This window comes from Capra hircus, chromosome 20 (assembly GCF_001704415.2).
Source record: "Capra hircus breed San Clemente chromosome 20, ASM170441v1, whole genome shotgun sequence".
Classification (NCBI taxonomy): domain Eukaryota; kingdom Metazoa; phylum Chordata; class Mammalia; order Artiodactyla; family Bovidae; genus Capra; species Capra hircus.
Window position 1 is genome coordinate 13,775,711 of NC_030827.1, and position 26,059 is coordinate 13,801,769.

The window sequence follows — 26,059 nt, forward strand, 5'->3', positions numbered from 1 at the left end:
CTAGAGAAGTCTTTTTTTTGGCTGTGTTGTGCAGCTTGTGAGATCTTAGCTCCCCGACTGGGGATAGAGCTCAGGTCCCAGCAGTGAGAGTGCTAAGTACTAACCACACTGCACCACCAGGAAATTCCCTACAGAAGTCCTGAATACTGCAACTTAAATTCACATGTTTATCCTCAAACTGGCTATATCTTCCTGACTACTACTTCTTATCCATAAAGTACTTCTTTGGTGGCATTAGTTGTAAAGAATCTGCTTGCCAATGGAGGAGACATGGGTTCGATCCCTGGGTTGGGATGAACCTCTGGAGAAGGGAATGGAGAATACCTCTGGAGAATACCACTCCAGTATTCTTGCTTGGAAAATTCCATGGGTAGAGGAGCCTGGTGAGCCACAGGCCATGGGGTCTCAAAGAGTCGGACATGACTGAATGACTGAGCATGCTACTCCATTCAAACTCAAACGCTGAGAACAACCTTATATGTATGAATCCCTTGTTAACAACTGTACCTCCAAAATCCAGCACATGCTCAGAAAGTTGTGGATAGTCAATTAATCTTTGTGAAATAAATGAAGGTGTGAGGAGAATGTTTCTATAGGACACCTAAACCTTAAACAACCCTAAGAGATTTCTCTTGGTCTTATACTTGACCTGATCTCTTAGCTCCCAATCCAACATCACCTCTCTACTTTGTCTTCTTTCAATACTCAATCAGTAAATCAGTATATAATTTATATCATTTTACTTAATAATATTCTGATTTTAATTTTTAAATTCTTACATTTCATATCCTCACACTTTAGGCATTCAAGATACTTTATCTTTTGATCCCCATTCTATCATATCTGGTACAACATGTCAGACCCAATAGATAATAACTGTTTCTAAGGAGTCAATAAAACATTTCTCATTTTCTAATTATTTTTCAGAAATCACACACAGAAAACACAGTAAGAAATTAAAAAAAAAAGTCTTCAAAGAGAAATGAACGATGTTGTATGGCATCACATTTGGTTCATGACTTCAGCATTTGTTCTATGTACATATGCCCATGTGCTTGTGTATGTGTAAACACGCAAATATTCAAATAACAAAAATGGATCCTGAAAGAAAGTGCTTCTAACACTGACGTTGAAAACTGTAACAGCCTGCAGCGTTGGGAGCAGGGAGCAGAGGCTACAAGGTTGTTGATAGGTGTTCAGTGGAATTCAGGACCTAAAAGGTCAACTTACACAAAGGGAAATGTGGAACTAGATAATCTCATCATTCCACACACATTTACAGGAGAATGATTTAGAGGGAATTCGACAGAAGAAACTCAGAAAGAAGAAGTCCATCCAACAGGAATCCATACCTGGGAGCCCAAATTCAGACCCCATGACATAATGCTGTCTCCATCACAAGGACGGGGGTGCAAAGAATAGTTACGAGCAATAAAATAGAGGGGTAAGGAGCAGGATGGTTAGTTCTGGGTGAACATTTAACTTTTTTAAGTCTTAGTTTTTTCCCACTTGAAAATGGGGCCAATATAGCCCATTCCAGTATTCTTGCCTGGAAAAATCCATGGGCAGAGAAGCCTGGTGGACTGCTGAGAACGCATGCATGAGGGGGTGGAGGGAGGTGGGTTGGTGGCAACAAACTAGTAGAACTGGAAAAAAAAAAAAAAAGAAAATGGGGGCAATAATAGTATAGTAATAGAAGTAGACTGGTCAACCCACTTCTGAGAATACTGTACGTACAAAGTTAAAGAATGAATGTAGGCACTGACTGCAATGCCTGGCACATGGTCAGTTCTCAGTAAATCTTGGCTGCCATCACTGTTCCTGGCCTGCCCATTGGCTGGTCTGACCAAGCCTCTCCTTAGCTTCCTCCAAGTGCCTATTCCTTGGGGTTAATGATGAAGATAAATGGACCCAGACTTCCTTTCCACTTCTGCCAATACTCTAAATTGCTCAAACTGGGGAACTCCCTGCTGGTCCAGTGTTTAGGACTCTACCCTCTCACTGCCAAGGGCCTGGGTTCAATCCCTGGTCAGGGAACTAAGATCCTGCAAGCTGTAGGGCACAACCAAAAAAAAAGATACTTTTAAAAAACAAATAAATGAATAAACAAAGTGCTCATTCTGCTCTAGCTCTAGGAATCAAACTTCTAAGTAGGCAGGAATCATTAAAACAAAACAAAAATACAAATGTGATGGTTTCCAATCACCTTCCATAGATCTTCACCCAACACCCATGGAGGGTAGGCATTTGTGAACTCTTTTAAATCTGAAGTGACAGTGCTTTTCTTCATGGCAATCTTCATAACCTTCTTAAGTTATGACCTGTGTGCTACTTATCGATTTCAGAAGAGTTGAATTATATATAAGCATGGTTACAAGAACACTTCAGATATGTATGGCACTTTATTCTTTGCCAAGTACCTTTTCACACATTATTTAATCACATCAGCACTCCAGGGAAGTATATATGAGAACTGTTGTTGTTCCCATTTTATGAGTAAGAAAAAAAGAGATGGCTCAAGGAGGTTGAAAGTGAAAATTGCTCAGTTGTGTCTGACTCTTTGCGGAATTCTCCAGGCCAGAATTCTGGAGTGAGTAGCCTTTCCCTTCTCCAGGGGATCTTCCCAACCCAGGGATTGAACGCAGGTCTCCCGCATTGCAGGCGGATTCTTTACCAGCTGAGCCACACGGGAAGCCCAAGAATACTGGAGTGGGTTGCCTGAAAAACGCGCCGAAAGTCAAACAGCCAGGCCCACAAATACATGAATGATTTTTTAATCCAGTAAGCTTTTTTATAACACTAGGGTGCTTCCTAACTGATATAGACTATGTTTATTTAAAATAGTGTGTAATCCAAAATATTTAAAGCAGACAAAATACTCTATTAGTTTTTAGATGAAGTTGACAGATTATGTGAAATGTGAAGTTTTTCTTTCACTTTAATAAGGCTTTATTGTGATTCTTATGTGTTGCTTTAAAATAACGATCTCTAACAGTCCAAAACTCATTATTGCTCTTAACGCACAGCCAATACAGACAGCACAATGGAAGCTGTTAGGAAGCTCTACTCTTTTCTACAGAAGTTCAAAAGGCCAGCAATTACTGACAGCCCAAACCACAATAAAGCCATGAAACAGGAACAGATACTAGAGATGCCACCTCCTGACTGCTATCGTCAAAATTATCTACGCTGTAGTGTAAACACAAAGACACGAGTGAAACTCATCTCCTGAATGATGAGATAGTAGACACCTTGAACTAGTCCATCTACATGTTTGAAAACTGGATGTTCCTGCTGACCTATTTAAATATTACTATGACAAGCTCTAGCAAGCGCTTTGGGTCATCAAACTTGCAAACTGCCAGCCTGGAGAACTGAAACACTTGGCTGCCATATCTTAAAAACAATCTACTGAATATATACGGCAAATTAATAAATTCACTATACATTTCTCAGATAAGTCAGAAGTATTACTGCACACAGAAACTATTATACTCCTTTTTCATTTCCATCTACTTTAGGTCAGTACAAAAGGTTTTAAAATCATTATAAAGCTGCAAATATGTGGATCTGTCTATGATTTTTAAGACAAAAGCAATGATCACTGGTTTCAAACACATTACTTTAAAAGATCTTAAAATATTATAGGACATTTGAAAGGATTAACAAACAAGAGACTTTTCAAAGATAATCTCATTAGGAGATGACTGAACAAGGGATTGTACTAATATACTATTCATCTGTATGACACATCTTATGTTCATGAAGGAGGTTAGGCAAAGTCTTTGAATATAGTCTACTGTTTCAAGAGATATCATTCACCATCAGTATATCAGTATATATACGGATTCATATATATTTGTTGTTGTTCAGTTGCTAAGTTGTGTCTGACTCTTTGTGACCCCATGGACGGCAGCACACCAGGCTCCTCTGTCCTCCTCTACCTCTGAGAGTTGGCTCAAATACATGTCCATTGAGTCACTGATACTATCTAGCTATTTCATCCTCTGCTGCCCCCTCCTCCTTTTGCCTTCAATCTTTCTCAGGATCAGAGTCTTTTCCAATGAGTTGGCTCTGATTCATATATTGATAGACAGTTGTCACATATAATTATATATGTGCATACATAGTTTATTCATATATATGTATGTATATACATGAAACATACATGTATTTCATTCATCAGTATATATATTGATCATCAGTATATATACTATTATCAGTATATCAGTATACATACTGATTCATATATATTCATAAGCATGTTCAGTCACATATATAATTATATATTTATATATAGCTCAGCTATATAAGTATATATATATTTCAGTCATGAGTCACAGAGCTTTAAAATGAAATTGTACCAAGAAATTTATTTTCCAGTACTAAAGTGGATATTTCAAAGGATCAAAATTAACATAAGAAATAATGAGAATAACAGTGTAGTAGAGAACTGCTTTGTGAATACATGATAAGCATACGATATTAAGGTTAAATGAGGGTCGTGTTTCAAAATAAGAACATGCATCAAAAGCACAGAAAACCCTATTTGAGGATCAGTATTATTTTAATAAATGTGATTAAGACACCAAATGACTTCCTCATGAAATCATTAGCTGATAATTAACATCCAAACAAAGGAGGAAATAGTTCTTAGCTTGGAATTCAGTATGACCTAGGCTTTAGGGGGTTAGCAGCCCTTTGAAATTCCATGTAAAAATTTGGTTGTGTAAATTTATGTCCATTTTTCTCAAAGAGATTTCTATAGCTTAAATCAGATTTTCATAGGTTCTCAGATCCAAAGAAGATCTACTGTTTATCTATGTACAAGCACACAACTGGATCTGAGACAATCTAAGTCACATAAGTCTGAAATTAAGAAGAATATTTGACTTTTCCAAATTATTCATAAAAATGTTTTGAAAAATGGAATCTAGTTTTATTCTACTTAAAGGAAATGCTGGTCATAGAATGGACACTGATGGAAAATAAATATTGCAGGAACCCTATTGCTGTGAAAATAGACTTTAAAATTATCTAAGGAAGAAAATTTATGTTATTCTGAAAGCTTTATTTTCTTTGGATTAAATAGAGTAGAAATGGCTATATTAGTATACCAGGATTTATTTATCTGAATAGATTCATATTCTATTCCCCTCTGCTTTTTAAAAATAGAACATGGAAGCACCAGGAAGTAAAGATAAAATGTTGAAAGAACTAAATGGTTTTTTTTTTTTCTTTTAACAAAAGTGATAGTAGCTTTCTGGAAAAGAATGGGTACATTTTTGTTTATTATAACGATTAGGGGCTACTCTGGAGAAGGAAATGGCAACCCACTCCAGTATTCTTGCCTGGAGAATCCCAGGAACAGAGGAGCCTGGTGGGCTGCTGTTCATGGGGTCGCACAGAGTTGGACACGACTGAAGTGACTTAGCAGCAGCAGCAGGGGCTACTCTAGGTATGGGATGCTGGATGTCCAGCATTGAACTGCACGTCAGGACAACGTGCTATTTATAAGGCACCCAATCCATGATATTCTGCTATATTAATAGCACTCTTAAGACAAGTGGCTATACTACTCTTGGTCTTGAGTTGACAAAACCACTTATGTATCAAGTCTGCAGTTTTTGCTGCAAGATTCAGGTTTATTCACATGTAACCTGAATTCGTCATTATGTCATACTACACAACCATGCCTAGGACTTGAAAAACATAAACAAAATGTTTTCTTTTATGTTTACTGAGGATATTAAGGGGTTTTCCTGATGGCTCAGTGGGTAAACAATCTGCCTTCAATGTAGGAGACACAGGAGGCAGGGTTCGATCCTTGTTCTATCCAGGCCATGAAGATCCCCTGGAGAAGGAAATGGCAACCAACTCCAGTATTTTTGCCTCAAAATCCCATGAAAACAAGAGCCTGGCGGGCCCAGAATTTGAAAAATATAAACAAAATGCTTTCGTTTATGTTTAGTGAGGATATTACCTAGATTTGAAAAAAAAAATCTGTACAGAAAAGATCATTTGGGAAAAACTAGAAAAATCCAAGTAAAGTGTTGAGTTTAGTTAGAAGTACCATACCAAAGTTAGCTTCCTAGTTTTGGCAAATATACTGTAAGACATTAACAGTAAGGGCAACACTATCTTTGCAATTTTTCTGTAAATCTAAAACTATGCTAATAAAGAGGTTATTTCTAAAAAGTTCACCTTTAGAGATGGGGTGGAGATTTCCAATTTGTAAAACTGTCCCTCCATTTATGTAAATATCAATTTGAAAAACTGTTAGGTTGAACAACTGAACTAGAGGTTTTCATGTCAATAGTGGTTAAATATTAGCAAATTCACATGGTTCATCCTAGAACAGTCTGGGCCTAGTTTACTGGACTGTGTTATGAAGTTGAGAATAAATATACTTTTTACTTTTAGAAATAAAGAGAAATTAATTGTAATCTATTGCACACATACATCTCTTTCTTGGTAAATTTCCCCCATGGTTATACCATGTTATCTGTGATTTTAACTGACACCTAGTAAAGGACGGTCTAAGAAATTATTTATTATTTAAAAAGGAGTATAAAGTCTGGATGACTGAAAACCACTGAACTAAACAAAGCTTTAATAAGCATAAGAGACAGATTACAGCACAGTTTATCTCTGAAGCTTATACCAAATTCCTCTAAGGAAAAGATTTAAAAGGGAAAAACAAATATTTGACACCCTTTCTTAACAATAGTTTTCTTTCTTTTTCCAGAGGGTGGGGCTTCCAGGTGGCTGAGTGGTAAAGAATCCAGCTGCCAATGCAGGAAACACAGGAGATGCAGGGTTTGAACCCTGGGTTGGGAAGATCCCCTGGAGAAGGAAGTGGCAACCCTCTCCAGTATTCCTGCCTGGGAAATCCCACAGACAAAGCCTGGCAGGCTGCAGTCCATGGGGTCGCAAGAGTCAGACATGACTGAGCACGCGTGCGCTCATGCCATAGGATGGTATTCAATGAAGCTCTTTCATCAGTGGATTGATTCTGGAGTAAAAGTATGTTGTGAAAGAGGACACAATAAGAAAAATTTTGTGGTTTTGTAGAAGCCCTATGACATTTCTGAACATGTTCAGCTTCTGAGAAAAACATGCTAAGAAACATGTTGAGAAATCTGACATCAGTGGGAAAAAAATCCTGGAAAAGCAATTAGTAGGTTTACCATTAAACAAAAACAAAAAAAAAATCACTCACCTGTGCACAAATCTGATGCATGACATGACCGAATTCATGGAAGTAAGTCCTCACCTCATCGTGTCTCAGGAGAGAGGGACGACCTGCTAGTGGCTGTGAGAAGTTCACCACGAGGGCGGCCACAGACATCATGCGGCTCCCGTCAGGCAGGAGGCATCCAGGCTGGAGACCAAAGCAGGCTGCGTGGTTGTACTTCCCTTCCCTGAGGGACCAGAAGCACCACTGGTGAGATACAAACACTCTTCTGGAGCAACAACATTGGCATGGCCTCTCTCACTCATTTGATAACAGAAGATGCTTTGAAACATTTAACTCACCTTTCATGAAGTAGGTCAACGTTCTGTCAAGATGAAACAACGAAAATTAAAAAAAAAAACAACAACCCACTATCGCTTGATATGAAGTATATTTCCAAGATTTCCCGTCCATTTTAAAGGAGATCAGTCCTGGGTGTTCTTTGGAAGCAATGATGCTAAAGCATCCAGTACTTTGGCCAACTCATGCGAAGAGCTGACTCATTGGAAAAAGACTGATGCTGGGAGAGATTGGGGGCAGGAGGAGAAGGGGATGACAGAGGATGAGATGGCTGGATGGCATCACTAACTTGATGGATGTGAGTTTGAGTGAACTCTGGGAGTTGGTGATGGACAGGGAGGCCTGGCGTGCTGCGATTCACGGGGTTGCAAAGAGTTGGACACGACTGAGCGACTGAACTGAACTGAACTGAACTTGTGTTGAAATCTTAATGTAAGAATTAATATATACCTCAAGTAGGGTATAGCTGAACGTCCAATTTATTTTAACGAGCTCCTGCTTTTTGTCTTCAAAGATGGAATCATTAAACACTAAATAGTGTTGAGGGAAATATGAGATACAGAGTTTGACTTACTAGGCGCTTTTTCCTTACAATTAAAATTGATTAAAAAAACTGATAAAAACTAAAATCCAGAGAGTAAAGTTGTTCTTTTATTCAATAAAGGGAGAATCAGTACTCATAATTAAATGAGCTCCTTTTATAAACCAGACAGGCCATTTTGGGAACAGAATGGTTTTAGTTAGCCTGGGGAAAAAAGCATAAATTATACTATAAAGTCATCTATGCTAGGACAATGTGATATCTGTGATGGTCTCTCCAGAAGCTAAGGGCTGTTAGACTTTAATGTAGGAATAGGTTTCCTCCTCTTTTCTTTGCTCAGAGAACTAAAATACATTTAAGTTTAGTTTGATGTTTTGATTTGTAAATCTTTTTCTGTATTATCTTTTCTCGGTGACTCATAACTATTTTTTACCTGCTGAAGTTATTCAGGTAAAACAAAAACAAACTAGTCTTTTTACAGCTTCCCATTAATAAACAGCTTGATTAAGAATCAAGCTGAACAGGGCATTGATCCTATTCTTACAGCAACATGATGGACAATCTGCAAATCACAACTTTTCTTGAAAGTGAAAGTGAAGTCGCTCAGTCGTGTCTGACTCTTTGCGACCCCGTGGACTGTAGCCCACCAAGCTCCTCCGTCCATGGGATTCTCCAGGCAAGAATACTGGAGTGGGTTGCCATTTCCTTCTCCAGGGGATCTTGCTGACCCAGGGATCGAACCCAGGTCTCCCGCATTGCAGACAGATGCTTTAACCTCTGAGCCACAGGGAAGTCCATCATAAAGTGAAAGTTGAAGGGCAACCTACAATCTAAGATAGATGCCTCCAAGGATAGAGAGAAAGGAAGCAAGCACTTTGTTTTTTTTTGGCTTGTGTGTGTGTGTTTAACCTGTAGACACTAGTAAGAGAATGTTTAACAAATTGATAAAGATTGATGATGGACCAGCAAAAGTAGGGAACCACTAGGAGTTATTAAATAAGGGAAATTTTCCGTCCATTTGTAAGGTTTTCTCCACAGATCTTACTGGGTACACACAAAAAATCAGGGGCAGGATGAGAGCCCTGAGAAAGAATCAGTGCTGATGCAGGCCTGGTGGAAGGGAGCCCTGCCCAGGTCTGTTTCATCTCTCTCCTAGAGAACACGAGCCTGGACCTTAAAGGCAAAACACACTGTTGCCTTAAGAACAGTGGTAAAACCTCACTGCTACCGGGGGATGGTAACAGAAAAACAAACAAACAAACAAAACTCTATTCTGAAGGTGGGTCAGGAAAACATCCTCAGCCCAGACCTACAGCTGAGGATGGGGCAGATTCACCGAATAGGCCCACTCCTAACACCCAGGGACTCAGAGCCTTCCTATGACTGACCTTTAATCTGAACAACAGAAATGACACTCCTCTAATGAGGCTAATAGGAATCTAGTAATAAGTAATAGCAGTCTACTACAAGGAGAGGAACAAGAGCATGAAAACAGACCTCTTTAAAGCACAGAACAAATGGACAAACTCACATTGAGTGGGGAACAGAGACTAAAAAAAACTCTGGCAAATAAGCTCTCATCCTAAACACATACAGGAATCTGAGCTGAAGCTTTGGGTTCACTGAGGTTAAGCATAGCAATAACAAGGCCCAAATCCAGCTCAAGTATTAAATAGAATGAATCAGACACTCACATTAAAGGTCTAGCAAGTATGTGCCCACTGCTAGGTATAAAGACTGTCTTAGTCTTGACTGTTTTATATAAGACATCTGACTTAAAAAAAAACAACTGTAAGGCATATGAAGACACAAGGAAAAAACACAATGTCAAGAGGCAAAAAGACCAAGAAAAATAGATTCATATGACAAAAATGCTGGCGCGATTAGAGTATCTAAAATGAATTATTAAATGTTAGACATTCTTGAGGAAAAGGTAGACAGTCTGCCCAATCAGATGGATAATTCTGGTAGAGCTGGGAACTATGAGAATGCAATGAAAATGCTAGATGTGGAAAGCACAGCAATAAGGATGAAGAATGCCTGTGATCGTCTCATTGATGGATTTCTTACAGCCAAGGAAAGAATCATTGAACCCAAAGACAGGTCAAGAGAAATTACCTAACATACAAACACACACACATACACACACACACACAAGAAGAGAGAATCGAGACTTACAGGGCAATATCAAATGACCTACTAAACATGTAACTGGAATTTCAGAAGGAGAATAGAGGACAGAAGAAATATTTGAAGAATAGCTGAGAATTTTCCAAAATTAGGGGACGTCCTGGCGGTTCAGTGGTTAGGGCTCCACGCTTTCACTGCCAAGGGCTTGGGTTCAATGCCTGGCTGGGGAACTAAGAGCCTGCAAGCTGTGCAGTGCAGGCCAAAAAATCCAAACAAAACAAAAGAAGAGCTGAGAATTTTCCAAAATTAATGACACTAAAGTCACAAATCCAGTAAGTTCAGAGAACACCAAGAAAGACAAACACAAAACAAAGAACCAGAAAAAAAATTATCCCATATTCCTAAGTGTATGAAACTGCTAAAAATGATGAACAAAGAGAAAATCTTGAAGGCAGTCAGAGGAAAAGAACACACTGCATGTAGTACGACCAAGATAAGAATTACCGCCATCTCTTGTCAGAAACTAGGTGAGCCAGAAGACAATGGAATGCCATCTTTAAAGCGCTAAAAGAAAATACCTGTAAACTCAGAATATTACTACAGATAATAAGGAACATTATATAATGATAAATGGGACAGTTCTCTAAGTAGATATAACAATTCTAAATATGCATATATCTAAAAGCAGAACTTCAACATATACTAAGCAATTCAATATCCCATGATAAACCATAATAGAAAAGAAAGAATGCACACATATATATAAAGAATGTGTATATATATATATATAATTGAATCACATTGTTGCAGCAGAAATTAACACAGCATTGTAAATCAACTATACTTCAATTAAAAAAAATACACAAAGCAAAAACTAATAGAACTGAAAGAAGAAATAGACAAATCATTTAGAGGCTTCCTTTCTCAGAAATTAATCGAACAGGCCAAGAGAAAATCAGCTGAGATAACAAAAAACTTGAACCACATTAACAGTTATCTTCACCTAACTGACATTTATAGAACCCTCAACTCAACAACAGAAAACAATACTCGAGTATACATGGAATATTCACCAAGACTAATTATATGCTGGACATAAATCAAAACAATTTAAAAGAACTGAAAAGCTATAAAGTACACTCTCCAACAATAACAGAACCAAACTAGAAACAACAGAAGGCTATCTGGAAAATATCCAAATATTTGGAAATTAAAAATACACTTCTATAAATATAGTTAACCTCTTTTTGACAAAAGGGCAAAGGCTATACAACAGAGCCCAGACAATTTTTTTCAACAAATGGTGCTGGAACACCTAGACATCCACATGCAAAAAAATGAGTCTAGACACAGACCTTACACTCTTCACAAAAAATAACTCAAAAAATGGATCACAGACCTAAATGTCAAATGCAAAACTATGAAATTCCTAGAATACAACACAGAAGGAAATCTAGATGACCCTGGGTTTGGCAATGACTTTTTAGATGCACCAAAGGCACAAACCATGAAAGAAAAAAAATTAATAAAGCTGGATTTCATTGAAATGAAAATTTTCTGCTCTGAAAAAGACACTGTCAAGAAAATAAGACAGGCCATAGGCTAGGAGGAAATATTTATAAAAGAGACATCTGATAAAAGACTGTTAACAAAAATATACAAAGAACTCTTAAAACTCATCAATAAGAAAATAAACAATCTGATTAAAAAATATATCAAAGACCTTAACAGACACCTCATCAAAGGAGATATAGAGATGATAATTAAGTATATGAAAAGTTGTTCCACATTATATGTCATCAGGGAAATGCAAATTAAAACAAGATACCACTACACACCTATTAAAACGATCAAAATCCAGAAAACCAACACCACCAAATGCTAACAGGATGTAGAACAATAGAAACTCTCATTCATAGCTGGTGGTAATGTAAAATAGTACATCCATTCTGGCAGACAGTTTGGCAGTTTCTTACAAAACTAAACATACTCTTACCAAACAATATAGCAATTGCACTCTTTGGTATTTACCCAGAGGGACTGAAAGTTTATGTCCACACAAAAACCTGCACAAGGATTCTTAGATTAGAATTAGAAAGTCGCTCAGTTGTGTCCGACTGTTTGAGACCCCATGGACCATACAGTCCATGGGATTCTCCAGTCCAGAATACTGGAGTGGGTAGCTGTTCCCTTCTCCAGGGGATCTTCCTAGCCCAGAGATAGAACCCAGTTCTCCCATATTGCAGCCGGATTCTTTATACTAGCTGAGCCATCAGTGAAGCCCAAGAATACTGGAGTGGGTAACCTATCCCTTCTCCAGCAGATCTTCCTGACCCAGGAATCGAACTGGGGTCTCCTGCATGGCAGGTGGATTCTGTACCCACTGAGCTACCAGGGAAGCCTCTTATGTCACAAGGATGCTTATGACAGCTTTGTTCATAATTGCCAAAGCTTGGAAGCAATCAAGATGCTCTTTAGTAGATGAATGAATAAACTGTGGTACATCCAGAAAATGAAATATTATTTAGTGCTAAAAAGAAAAGTCATGAAACACATGGAGGAACCCTAAACGCACAATGTTAAATGAAAGAAGCCAATCTGAAAAGGCTATATGATTCCATCCATATGATATTCCTGGAGTAGGAAATGGCAACCCACTCCAGTATTCTTGCCTGGAAAATCTCATGGACAGAGGAGCTTGACGGGCTGCTGTCCATGGGTTTGCAAAAATCAGACACTACTGAGCGACTAAGCAAATATGACAATATTTTAGAAAAGGCAAAACTTTGGAAAAAGTAAAAAGAGCGGTAGTTTCCAGGGACTGGTGTGGCAGGGCAAGAAATGGATAGATAGAGCATAGAGGATTTTTAAGGCAGTGAAACTACACTGTATGATACTCTAATGGTTTATAGACATTATATGTTTTTTCAAATCCAAAGAAAGTATAACATCAAGAGTGAACCCAAATATAATTTAGGTGATAATGATGTGTCAGTGTAGGTTAATCAGTTGTTAGCAGATGTACCACTCTGGTGAGGGATGTTGATAACGGGGGAACTATACATGTGTGGGGCCAGGGAATATATGGGAAATGTCTGTCCTTTCTGGTCAGTTTTGCTGTGAATCTAGAAGGGCGCTAAAAGATAAAATCTATTTGAAATAAATAAGCAGAAATAAATCAACAACAACAAAAAGAACTTGGTCAAGCCTGAGCTAGGAGTGAGCAGGCCAGTGGGAACGGAAGGCAGACAGAGAAGGGGACAGGAAGGAAGAGAACCCACGGACAAACACACCAGAAACCGTGCACTGAATTTCATGACATTTTCAGCCAGCTAGTCTCTGGATGTTCAAAGGGCCCATCAGTGTTTCTACAATGATTTCATGTAGTTAGAATGAATTGTTTAAACAGGTAAACAGATCTATAAATATTATTTTTAACAGGGGAAAATGAACTAAAGTAATATGGAAAGTGTTTATCCTGGTATATTTTATACCTCTTGGTCCATTATGAAAAGCCATAAAGCCTGCTACTAATTTAAAAATCAGTGCCACTGAGGGGCTTTTAATCTTTCCTTTTAAAAAATAAACTTGATTTACTTAATTTCAGAGGTTTCCTTACTCCAAGATTACATCTTTACATTTTGTTTATAAAAGGATGGTGATTTAAAAAGATGCCATTACCTGGCAATCTTAATGTTGGAACTATTTGAGTTTTTGTTTCGTCTATTGTTTGAGAATCTCAGGGTTTGATGAATTAAAATTGATATGTGATTTTAAAAAGAAGGAAACTGGTCTTTCCTTTCCTAGTACAAATATACTCTTTTTGAGTCAAGTAGACAAAGAAAATAAGAAGTAAGCACGTCAGTTGACAGAAAGTGACTATTAACTAGGTCATTACCCTTACGAAACATCACTCTCTGGTCCCCATACGAGTGCTGGTAGCAATAACCAGATCTCTGAGTACAGAAGACTTAGCAGTTATATCTTGGCAAAGGAACAGCAGGATGGGGTGGTGAGAACTGCTACCTTTGACCACGGAAAGAGAATCGAGGCACAGTTATAGGAGGCTCCAATGTTGAAGGATTTCCCCTGATAGAATTCTTGGCCTCCAACTATATCCTGACATTATTCATTATTCAGACTTATCCACATCTGGCATGGGTTTATCTTTAGATCATATCAGAAGTGAAAGAAAGTTCATAAAGCAGTGGGATAAGACAACTCTGCCTCCTATCTGCCTGATGGAGTTATCCGGCCCCTTCTTGAAGTCACCCCAAGTCAGTAGATTATGAACTTGTATGTGTTGCTGATCTAAAGTGACGCTATTATTTACTCTGGTCTAGTTAGTAAAATTGCAACAGGGTGGCTTTTGTTTTAGAAAGCAGCCCACAGAGAGTAACCTAAATCCTTTCATATCTGATAAGATACTGTGGAGTCCATAGTTACTACATGCTACAGAGATAATAATATTTTTAATTCTTACAATTGATTGAATAATCTAATGTACAGAACAATCCTGAAAAGGGAAGATCATTCCCGTATTACAGAGGTGGATATAGAGACCCACAAAGGTTATGTCACTCAAGCACTGCAGCTCAAGTTTGAATGATTGCCAAGATCTTGCTATTCCTTAATACTGTGCTGCCTTTCAGCCAGACTGAAGGGATTTAAGAGTATTGGCAGACAGAGTACCTGAATAATAAACATTCTGAGGTCAATTTTAAATTAAGAAATGCAGAGACTTCCCTCTCAGTCCAGTGATTAGGACTCTGTGCTTCCACTATCGAGGGCCTGGGTTTGATTTGTGGTCGGAGAAAACATCTACTTTTGCTTTATTGACTAAGCCAAAGCCTTTGACTGTGTGGATCACAACAAAATGTGGAAAATTCTTCAAGAGATGAGGATACCAGACCACCTGACCTGCCTCCTGAGAAATCTGTATGCAGGTCAAGAAGCAACAGTTAGAACTGGACAAGGAACAACAGACTGGTTCCAAATAAGAAAAGGAGTATGTCAAGGCTGTATATTGTCACCCTGCTTATTTAACTTATATGCAGAGTACATCATGCGAAATGCTGGGCTACATGAAGCACAAGCTGGAATCAAAACTGCTGGGAGAAATATCAATAAGTTCAGATATACAGATGACACCATCCTTATGGCAGAAAACGAAGAACTAAAGAGCCTCTTGATAAAAATGAAAGACGAGAGTGGAAAAGTTCACTTAAAACTCAAAATTCAGAAAACTAAGATCATGGCATCTGTTCCCATCACTTCAAGGCAAATAGATGGGGAATTAATGGAAACAGTGACCGACTTTACTTTCTTAGGCTCCAAAATCACTGCAGATGCTGATTGCAGCCATGAAATTAAAAGACACTTGCTCCTTGGAAGAAAAACTATGACAAAACTAGACAGCATAAGCAGGGACATTACTTTACCAACAAAGGTTTGTCTAGTCAAAGCTATGGATTTTCCAGTAGTCATGTATGGACCTGAGAGTTGGACTATAAAGAAAGCTGAGCACCGAAGAATTGATGCTTTTGAACTGTGGTGTTGGAGAACTCTGGAAAGTCCCTTGGACTGCAAGGAGATCCAAACAGTCAATTCTAAAGAAAATCAGTCCTGAATATTCACTGGAAGGACTGATGCTGAAGCTGAAGCTCCAATCCTTTGGCCACCTGATTCGAAGAACCAACTCACTGGAAAAGACCTTGATGCTGGGAAAGATTGAAGGTGGGAGGAAAAGGGGATGACAGAGGATGAGATGGTTGGATGGTATCACCGACATGACGGACATGAGTCTGAGTAGGCTCTGGGAGTTGGTGATGGACAGGGAAGCCTGGCGTGCTGCAGTCCACGGGGTTGCAAAGAGTCAGATGCGACTGAACTGAACTGAACTGAACAGAGAACTAAGGTCCCGCAAGACATATGGCACAGTAAAAAAACAAAAACTAGAGTCTAATTATAAAAATAAATAAGTAAATTAAGAAACACAGCACACAAACTAGATGATCATGATGGTGATGATGAAAGCTCACACCTATCAAGCACTTGTGTTCTGAGCAGTCTTCTAAAATCTTTGCATGTGATTAACCATTTCAGTCCTAACAACGTTACAAAGCAGCTGTGACTGGTATTCCCATCCCACTCCCATAGGACCTATAATATATATAAGGAGACTGAGGCAGAGAAAAATTAAGTAACTTGCCTAGTAAGTGATGGAGCTAGACTTTCTGGCTTCAGAGCCCACATTTTTAATCCCTTTTCTAGGAATCACGTATGAGAATTATGAAAGACAAGAGTCTCAATCTGGGCAGGAGATGAATCTCCAAGGTCCCTTTCACCACTGTGATCCTCAGTACCTTGGATAGAGGTCCAAGTAGAACTGTCCTAATACTTCTCCTGTAGCTTTATCCTTCACAGTGTAAAGTGTAACACTTTTATTCCAAACGTGAGCATCTGTCACTTGCTCAAATGAAAGTCCCAGCAACTCCTGGTAGATGTTCAGTAAGCCTTCAGTGACCACTTCAATCGGGAAGTATTCCTTGAGGGTCTCCTGGTCTACAGAGTACTTGAGTTCTTCTGTCTGAGTCATGTAGTAGTGGAGATCCCAGGCATTGATCTTCCCATCGTATTCAAAACCTCTCTCTTCACATTCCTTTTTCTTCAAGTTCAAAATGAACTCTCGTTCTGCTTCACCCAAGGGTTTTAATTTCTGGCTTAAATCATCTGTGGGGAAGAGGGAAAAGTTAGCAATCCATTGCTCTTGGGAGCAAGCATAATCATACATGCCACCAGTAGTTTAGCATGGTGCTTCCTCCTTTGTGACCCTCAATACAGATAAATCAGGAGGAAGGAAGGAGAGGGGAAAAGAGGGAGGGAGAGAGGAAAGCAGGCTTTATTATGACAGCACTGCTGTTCTCTTCAGGCTAATTGTATTTTATGGCTCCCTGTCCTTTTTTTTTTTTTTTGGGCACAACTCAAATCAGGCCACAACTTCCTCACAGCATCAACAAAGCTGAAATTTATCTCACAGAACTCAACGAAGTGATAGTGAAACTAAATTACTCTTTATGTACATGATTAGTTTTCAGTGAGGTTAGTTAGGCTCTTTTGTTTGTTCCATGTGCCCAGCTGTGTCAACTCTTTGTGACCCCATGGACTGTAGCCTGCAAGGCTCCTCTGTCTATGGAATTTTCTAGGAAAGAAAAAACTGAAGTGGGTTGCCATGTCCTACTCCAGGGGATCTTCCTGACCCAGGGGTTGAACCTGAGTCTCCTGTGTCTCCTGCACTGCTGGTATATTCTTTACCACAGAGCCATGGGGAAAGCTCCTAGGCTCCTCAGAGCTAGGAAAGACAAATCAGATGTGACCTATGATCAGAATTACTGGAAACTGCTCAGTTCCTTTGACAGCCATGGATTCAGTTAATAACTACTCCATTCCTATGAAGAAGGTCTATTTGGACACAGCATTTGTACTTTCCAGGTGGACACTGCAATTTAATATTGTGGTTGGTTTTTGACTATTTCACTGTATTCGGCTAAAGTAGTATGCTTTTATTATGTGTTTGGTCTCCACAATTCGTTACGTATGTAAGGTAAAAAACATTGGCTCTGTAAGGGACGTGCATGTCTGGGTAGCATACCCATAATGAGGTGAATGCAGAGGCTTGAGGAGGGCTGTGAGGTGAAAAGAGGAAACTCATGGAAGATGCAGAGAGATGTCGTTCTGATTAGGCCTGTGAGAGAACGGGTAAATACAGGTAGCAAGAGGACAATTCAGATAGGAATATGCCAATTTTAAAAAAGAGGGGAAACTGTTTTCAAAAATTAAGTTAATTAAGGAAAATGTTCGGTATGTACAATCACCACTAAGGGAAACATTCTCGCCAAACCTGTTAATTCCCTGAGCCATTTTCTTGTATAAAATACATCAGAACATATGGCAATTACCACTTCACATTTCTATTGTTTCCACTCAGCGGTAAATTCATTGAGAAAAGAACCTCGTCTTAGTTTTTTCTGTTGTCCAACCATGTAGCATCCACTCCATTAGAGGCAGTTATTTTATAAATGTCTCATGAATGAATAACATAATAATGAATAGTACCATTTATGGCACAGCTGCTACATGTTATATACAATGCCAGCATATACATTAGTAATTCAAGGTATTGCTATTGAGAACACAGAGGTCTAAATTGCAGGCTGAATGCTGATCTTGATACATTATGCACTGTTTCCAACTTAACTAAGCTAATAAAATTATACACTCGTAGTCAGAAGTAAATAAAGTCTGAATGGGATCGATGAGAAAGTTCAAAAATAAATCATACTGTGGTAAATCACTGCAGATGGTGACTGCAGCCATGAAATTAAAAGACGCTTACTCCTTGGAAGGAAAGTTATGATCAACATAGATAGTATATTCAAAAGCAGAGATATTACTTTGCCAACTAAGGTCTGTCTAGTCAAGGCTATGGTTTTTCCTGTGGTCATGTATGGATGTGAGAGTTGGACTGTGAAGAAGGCTGAGTGCCGAAGAATTGATGCCTTTGAACTGTGGTGTTGGAGAAGACTCTTGAGAGTCCCTTGGACTGCAAGGAGATCCAACCAGTCCATTCTGAAGGAGATCAGCCCTGGGATTTCTTTGGAAGGAATGATGCTAAAGCTGAAACTCCAGTACTTTGGCCACCTCATGCAAAGAGTTGACTCACTGGAAAAGACTCTGATGCTGGGAGGGATTGGGGGCAGGAGGAGAAGGGGACGACAGAGGATGAGATGGCTGGATGGCGTCACTGACTCTATGGACGTGAGTCTGAGTGAACTCTGGGAGTTGGTGAGGGACAGGGAGGCCTGGTGTGCTGCGATTCATGGGGTCGCAAAGAGTTGGACACGACTGAGCGACTGAACTGAACTGAAACTCTGACTAGAGCAGATAAAAGCAAAAATTAGTATCTTTACAATGGTTATGTTATTCAACCATTTTCCCTAAAATGAAAGAGAATAGCAGAGTGGCTGCCGGAATCGGGACACTGAGATTAAGAGGAGCAAGCACGACAGAGTGCCAGAGACTAAAGGTCAAGGACATCAGAACTGTGGTTTTAAGAAGACTAATGAAAAAGCGATTTTAAATGAATGTGAAGACAGTTATTAAATAACAGTTTTGATGCCTATTACCTTATATTCTTTTACATATTAACAAGTGGCTTCTGGAACATAAAGTATTGTTGTTCCTGTATGTTCCACTCATCATTTTTGTCCTCTCTGTCAGCTTATTTCACACACATGGATAAGCAGCCATGCTGTAGCTGACAAACACCTACAGACACTGAACAAAGCCAAAGGCTAACCTTGTAGGTCTCCAGGTATCTCATTAGGAATTAACATAGAAATCCCCATCAAGATACAGACAGAATGAAGCAAGGACAAGGACCATAACCGAAATATAAACAATGAGCCACCCTTGGAACTAAGGACAGTATCTAATGCATAACAGGTGATCAATACATTTCTCTTGCATGAATGAAAAATAATATTCTCAAGGGCATGCTAGGTTTTGAGGCCCTCTGTCAAGTTGGTGCCATGCAGCAAGACAGTCATTAAAAAAGAAAGAAACAGCAACATGAGAAATTAAGAGAAGAGGACTAACCAAGAAAGGCTGTTACATGCCTCGTACTCTTGGCAGTATTCATCTCAAGGACAAAGTCAGCATGTGTGCTATAGCCAAGCAGTTTGGCTACTTCAGCCCGCAGTGGGAGTAGCTGCTGCAGGATGGCAGTGTTCTCCTAGGAATAAACAACAACAATAAAAACCAAAATAAAGGTCAATAATTAACTGGATCCAAGGCACTAAAAAGAAGAGCTATTACATTACTTTCAGGTTGGTAAGACTGTCAAATATTTTTAGGCATCTCAACTAGTAAGTTATTCCATTTCAGTGTTATAGACTTTTTTTTGGATTCATGATCCAGTTTTATTTCAGAAATTAGAATTGATCTTTTAAATCTCAGGAGATAGCAATGAGGGTCTTAATAAAATTTTACATACTGTTAAATTTATTTCCCTTAAAAAAAAGGGAAATAATAAGCATTGATTATGATGTAGAAAATCTGGAACCTTTGTATATTGCTAATGAAAATGTAAAATGGCAGAGCTGCTATAAAAAACAGTATTATGATTTTTCAAAAAATTAAACAAAGAATTCCAATATGATTCAATGATTCCACTTCTGGGTATACATCCCAAAGAAATGGAAACAGAGACTCAGATATTTGTATAACTGTGTTCACTGTGGTATTATTCATAATAGCCGAATGGTAGAAGCGTCCTAAATGTCCATCAATGGCTGAATGGATTAAAAAAAATTTAGTGCATATTACATATTATTTAGCCTTAAAAGGGAAAAAATTTTGACACATGCCAAATTATGGATCTGTATGATTCTACTTATATGCAATTCCTAGAGTAGTTAAATTTATGGAGACCGGGAGTCAAATGATATATGCCAGGGGCTTGGTGGGTGGGGAGAGAAGGAAGTTTATGTTCAACGGGTACAGAGTTTCAGTTGGGAAAGATGAAAAAGTTCTGGAGATACATGGCGATGGTTGTACAACAATATGAATGTACTTAATGCCACAGAACTCTATGCTTAATGTTTTAGGGATTTTCTCAAATTATTACACACATTTAAACATTTTATTTGTATTAAAATGCAAATAGTGATACTGCTTTATTGTTTCCTTAACAATAAAGGAAAAAATAATCTCCCAGAGAAAGTAAAGAAATGTTGAGGTCAAAGAAAAATTGCTATTAAATCATCAGATTATTTATGGACATGCTTCTAAGGAAGATCACACTACCAAAATCTGGCTCCACCATTTACTAGTTGTCAAAATGTTGGCAAGTCACTCAATCTTCCTAAGCCTCAGTTTTCTCATCTGGAAGACATGCATAAGAAAAGTAGCTACATTATAGAGCAATCATGAAGATTCACATGAGAATATAAGTAAAGCCCAGAGAAAAATGCCTGGTACTAGAGCAAACATGACATAATTATGCATTATAATTATTATTATTTTAAAACTAGAATGGAAACATGGATGTGAGAAACACATAAGTTCCAAAGTTACCTAGTTTGAGTCTCTTTCACCTTTCCAGTCTCCTTAGACTGCCAATTTTTTCCCAATATCTATTCCCCCATTCTTCCTTTTAGTAGCAGAGTTCTCTGAGCTTGCTGGGTACATGGTCACCTGCCTCCCTTTCCCAGTCCCTCTTAAAACTAGCTGTGGCCACGTAATACACAATGGGACAACAGAACATAAATGAGGCGATGAGAGAAATTTCTGGGTCATTATAGATCTCTGTCTTGCTAGCTGTGGACTGAAAGTGAGAGCAATGACCTTGAAGCCACATACTAAGGACAGCAGAGCTTCCAGCTCTGGACCACTCATCTCTGTACTGTTAAATTGTAAGAGATAAAAACCTTAAAAAAATGTAGTAAAATACACCCAACACAAAATATACCATTTCAGCCAATTTTTAAGTGTACAATTCACGGCAATTACACTTATACTGTTGTGCAACCATTACCATTGTTTCTAAGACATTTTAAACAGAAACTTGGTAACAATAATTTCCCAGTCTCTCTGGCCCCTGGCATCCACTAATCCTTTCTGAAGAAAAATAATTTTTATCTTATTTGAGTCACTGTGCTTTCGGTTGACTTCGTACACCGGTTTAATCTGCATCCTACAGAGACTAAACCCACAGAGACTAAACATAGGAATAGAGTGCTGCTATAACAGAAATGAAAAACCTACAGGGATGGAAGGTGAGGACACAGACGTAGGAAGCTGGTAATACTCAGTATACCATAGATAACATTTGTTTAAAAATTGTTGCTCACCATAACTTGGAAGGCAAGCCAGTCACCTACCAAGTCTTAGCTCTGAGGGGATTGTTTGGGAAAACTAATAATGTTGGTGTATGTTTGTTGGTATGTGCTGCTTTTGGAAAGATTACACAAGAGAGATGAGCTCAAGTGAGAACTGGTCAGTTTGCAAAAACAGAGGGAAAAGAGTTCTGCTAAGAAAATTCTGCCCGTGGCCCCTGATTTGGGGCATCAGATGACTGGAAAGGCAATTGCTCTGTTCCTCCTGACCAGTAGAAAAGACTGATGCTTGGTGCTAATGAACTATGATTAGCGTTGAGGGTGCTGTCTATGGTTTCAGAGGGCCCTGAAGCAGACGCTGTTAAAGTGAGGACCAGAGGATGGACACCATATAGAAACCCGCGTATGAGAAAACATTTGGCAGGTTTGGATATTATCTTAACACGAATCTGGTTGTGAGCAAACAGAAAAGAAACCTATTAAGTTTCTGAGGGCATTTTATTACCAAAGATAAGTAAGCCTGGCCTACAAAAATATCCCTCAGACTTCAAACTGGCATCAGTAGGAATGTATACCAGTAGCTGTCTAGGATACGGTCATGGAAGATAATGGACAAGAAAGAATTCCCTGCAGGCAAAACCAGGGGCCACCGCATACAACTGCTAAAGGAATTCTTCCTAGAAAGGAGGCCCAGGTAAGTCCAATGGGCAATCCCGGGAAACTTCACAGAGCTCGGAATCCCTACGGTTTCTGCCAGACTCTTCCTGAGAATTGGTATGGGCCTGCTATGTTTCCACTCTTTCCTTTTTCAAATGGGAGTCTTTAGTGTGGTTTTCTGTTCCTGTTCTACCACTGGGGGGGTGTGTGTGTTGGAGCGGGCCAGGCAAGTGTTCCACCCTTTCACAGGTGGCCAGGTCACGAGAAGCTGTAATTGGGGAGGACCGTGTGCCGCTTAGAGAGTCTGGTCTTTGAGCTAAAGGCAGTTAACTGGTTGGGATCTGACATATGGTCAATGGCTTCTGTGTGGGGGAAAGAAAAAAAGGTACTCATGATTATTTGGATAGCCAGACAGGCAGACTGTGGTGGAGCTGGCTAGCTGACTCTCAGAATTCATTTCTAATTTTTCCTCTTTTCCTTTCAGTAATAGAGTGCCCTTAGCTGACCAAATGGCTATCAACTGAAGATTGTATTTCCCAGCCTCCCCTGCAGTTGAATACAGTTATATGATAGAATTTAGGTCAATGGAATGTGAACAGAGTTTATGTATGTCATTTCCAGGTCTTCTTCTTAAAGATGTTTGCTCTGTATTTTATTTTCCCATTTACCAACAGGCTTGAAAATGGTGACAAACTGGCCTTAGAAGTCACTTATTGACTAGAGTTATTCCACCAGCCCTAGATTGTTGACTTGGAAGAAGAATACAAGCGTTAGTTTCTCTAACCCATTCAATCTGCATTAGAACAGCTGAACCTATGGCCACACTAAGAACGTTGCCAAAAAACAAGCCAAAAGCTAAGTCTTGTAAGTCTGAGGATTTAGGAGGCATGACCTTCACACAAACATGTTTACATGGAGAAATCGGAATCTACTTCTGAGCTAACTTCAACACTGGTGAACAGAGCAAACCCTTTTCTTAACATCTTCTGTAAAAACAAAAGAAAAGGCAAACATTTATAATACCTCTTTGCATCTTGTGTTAAAAGCCATTTCCATCTTCTTTCTGGTTTCAGGTACACAACATTTCTTCATGACAGGAAAATAGTGTGGATATTTTAAAGTAATTTTATACTTGTCACCATCTGTCTTTTCTAAACTGTTAACGAAATCATCAGGAAGACCACCTGCAAAAAATCATTTTCTCACACATCAATTTTTCCACTCATGACTGGTTTATTTAGCACTGGCATGGTGCCTTTAAGAAGCTCCAGGGGTTTTTGTGGAGTAACTGAAATTCAAGTAAAATAATGACAATCCTTATAATATTGCTTTGATGTTACTGGAATGGGGTAGCAGTTAGAGGTCAGGTGGCCTGGGAGATGGTAATTCAAAATACGACCAGGCTTCACTGCACTTGTACAGATGGCATTTTGATGAGGAATAGGCAAAATTAAGCCCCCCCACCCCCCGCGCAAATCTGTAACAAATAAGAAAAGGCTAGTTTAAGTTGTAGTGGCTTCCCTGGTGCCTCAGTGATAAAGAATCTGCCTGCCAATGCAGGAGATGCGGGTTTGATTCCTGGGTTGGGGAGATCCACTGGAGAAGGAAACGGCAGCCCACTCTAGTATTCTTGCCTGGGAAATCCTATGGACAGAGCAGCCTGGTGGGCTATAGTACGTGGAGTCACAAAAGACTCAGACACGACTCAGCAACTAAACGCCAATTTAAGTTACAGTGTAGAGAGTACTGTGAGGCAAAAAATTTTCAAAGCACCGAAGGCTGTTAAACACCAGCATGAGCTGTCAAGCAAGATTATAAAATTTCTTCTAGACTGTCTCTACAAACAGTGTATATTCTTGTAAGCCTAAAAGTGAGGTGTGGTTTGCTTGTGCTCTTTTTACAACGGGTGGTGGTTTCTGCTGCTGCTGCTGTTAAGTTGCTTCAGCAGTGTCCGACTCTGTGCGACCCCATAGATGGCAGCCTACCAGGCTCCCCCATCCGTGGGATTCTCTAGGCAAGAATACTGCAATGGGTTGCCATTTCCTTCTCCAATGCATGAAAGTGAAAAGTGAAAGTGAAGTCACTCAGTCGTGTTTGACTCTTAGCGACCCCATGGACTGCAGCCCACCAGGCTCCTCCGTCCATGGGATTCTCCAGGCAAGAGTACTGGAGTGGGGTGCCATTGCCTTCTCCAGGTGCTTTCTGCAGAAGGTACATTTTTTAAAGAATTCTTTTAACTTTGATTTGGTAAACTGTGGGGTGACATTATTTGTCTAAATTATAGACTTCTTTTGAAAAAACAACAAAGTTTTACCAAGTTCAGCCTTGGAAAATACAAGGAAGGTATCATCCTCGTTGAGGTTTTTGTTAAAGTCAATACATAGCTCACTCATTCTCTTCTTCATTGCTTTAATTTCCTGAAACAAAGATACAAATACAGGACAATAACAATAAAATGCAACTTTCATTCTTATCTCCCAGTCAAGGAAGCTTCACTTTTATATGAAGACTAGGTTCTGTACCCAACTCTCTCTACTTTCTTAGAGATGTGCTCGGTAACACAGTTTTCTGCAATTTTCTACATTGTGTCCATGAGAACCTGTATGTAATACGTACAGAAAGGTAATCCTGGTAATGTGTTAGAAATCAGGCATAAATTTGTAAGAACTAAATATATTTAGGAGGTATAGTGACAGCAGAGTCTGGCACATGGTACATATACAGTAAGTAGCTGCTGAACAAATGAATGAATCTGGTAGCCTATTGATAATGAACACTTTTAATCTTTTCCAATCCAAAATTTTAATTTAGTAAATCAGTATTGGGTACTGAAGTAAATGAAGCGGTAAGAACCGAGTAATTAATTCCATGGTTCCTTAGGAAAACAGGCTATGTTTTAGTTTTATACAGCATTTGCAAATAAAGGTGATTTATGGGCCCTAACATTTGTTTAAGAAGTACTAGATGAGGGGAAAGAAAAGTACTAGGTGGGAGATCAAAGAAAGCAATAGGAGGGAAATCACAAGAAAACACATGAGAGAATTTATTAACCTGTCCCATTCTTCTAAAAATTCTAGATTATAAAACTTACATAAACCACACAATTTCTCAAAGCGTGCTTCTCACAGGTAGCATCAACATCACCTGGGAACTTGTTAGAAGTGCCCACTCTGGAGACCCACACCATAGCTACTGAAGAACAGACTCTCAAGAGGCGGGGTCCTATATAATCAGAGCTTTAACAAGCCCTCTGGGTGATGTGCAGACACATGAAATTTGAGACTGCTGACTTAACAC

General features: G+C 39.0%; 1 protein-coding gene across 1 annotated transcript in view; it reads right to left on the reverse strand.

Moving 5' to 3' along the window:
• The window catches only part of NLN (neurolysin), a 95,622-nt gene that overhangs the window by 19,531 nt on the left and 50,032 nt on the right, over positions 1-26,059 (reverse strand). The window contains exons 5-9 of the mRNA XM_005694627.3: positions 25,077-25,179; positions 23,786-23,946; positions 19,866-20,001; positions 16,574-16,940; positions 7,223-7,424 (exon numbers count right to left, since the gene is read on the reverse strand). Coding sequence (XP_005694684.2) covers positions 7,223-7,424; positions 16,574-16,940; positions 19,866-20,001; positions 23,786-23,946; positions 25,077-25,179 — 969 coding nt within the window. The remainder of the gene's footprint in view (positions 1-7,222; positions 7,425-16,573; positions 16,941-19,865; positions 20,002-23,785; positions 23,947-25,076; positions 25,180-26,059) is intronic.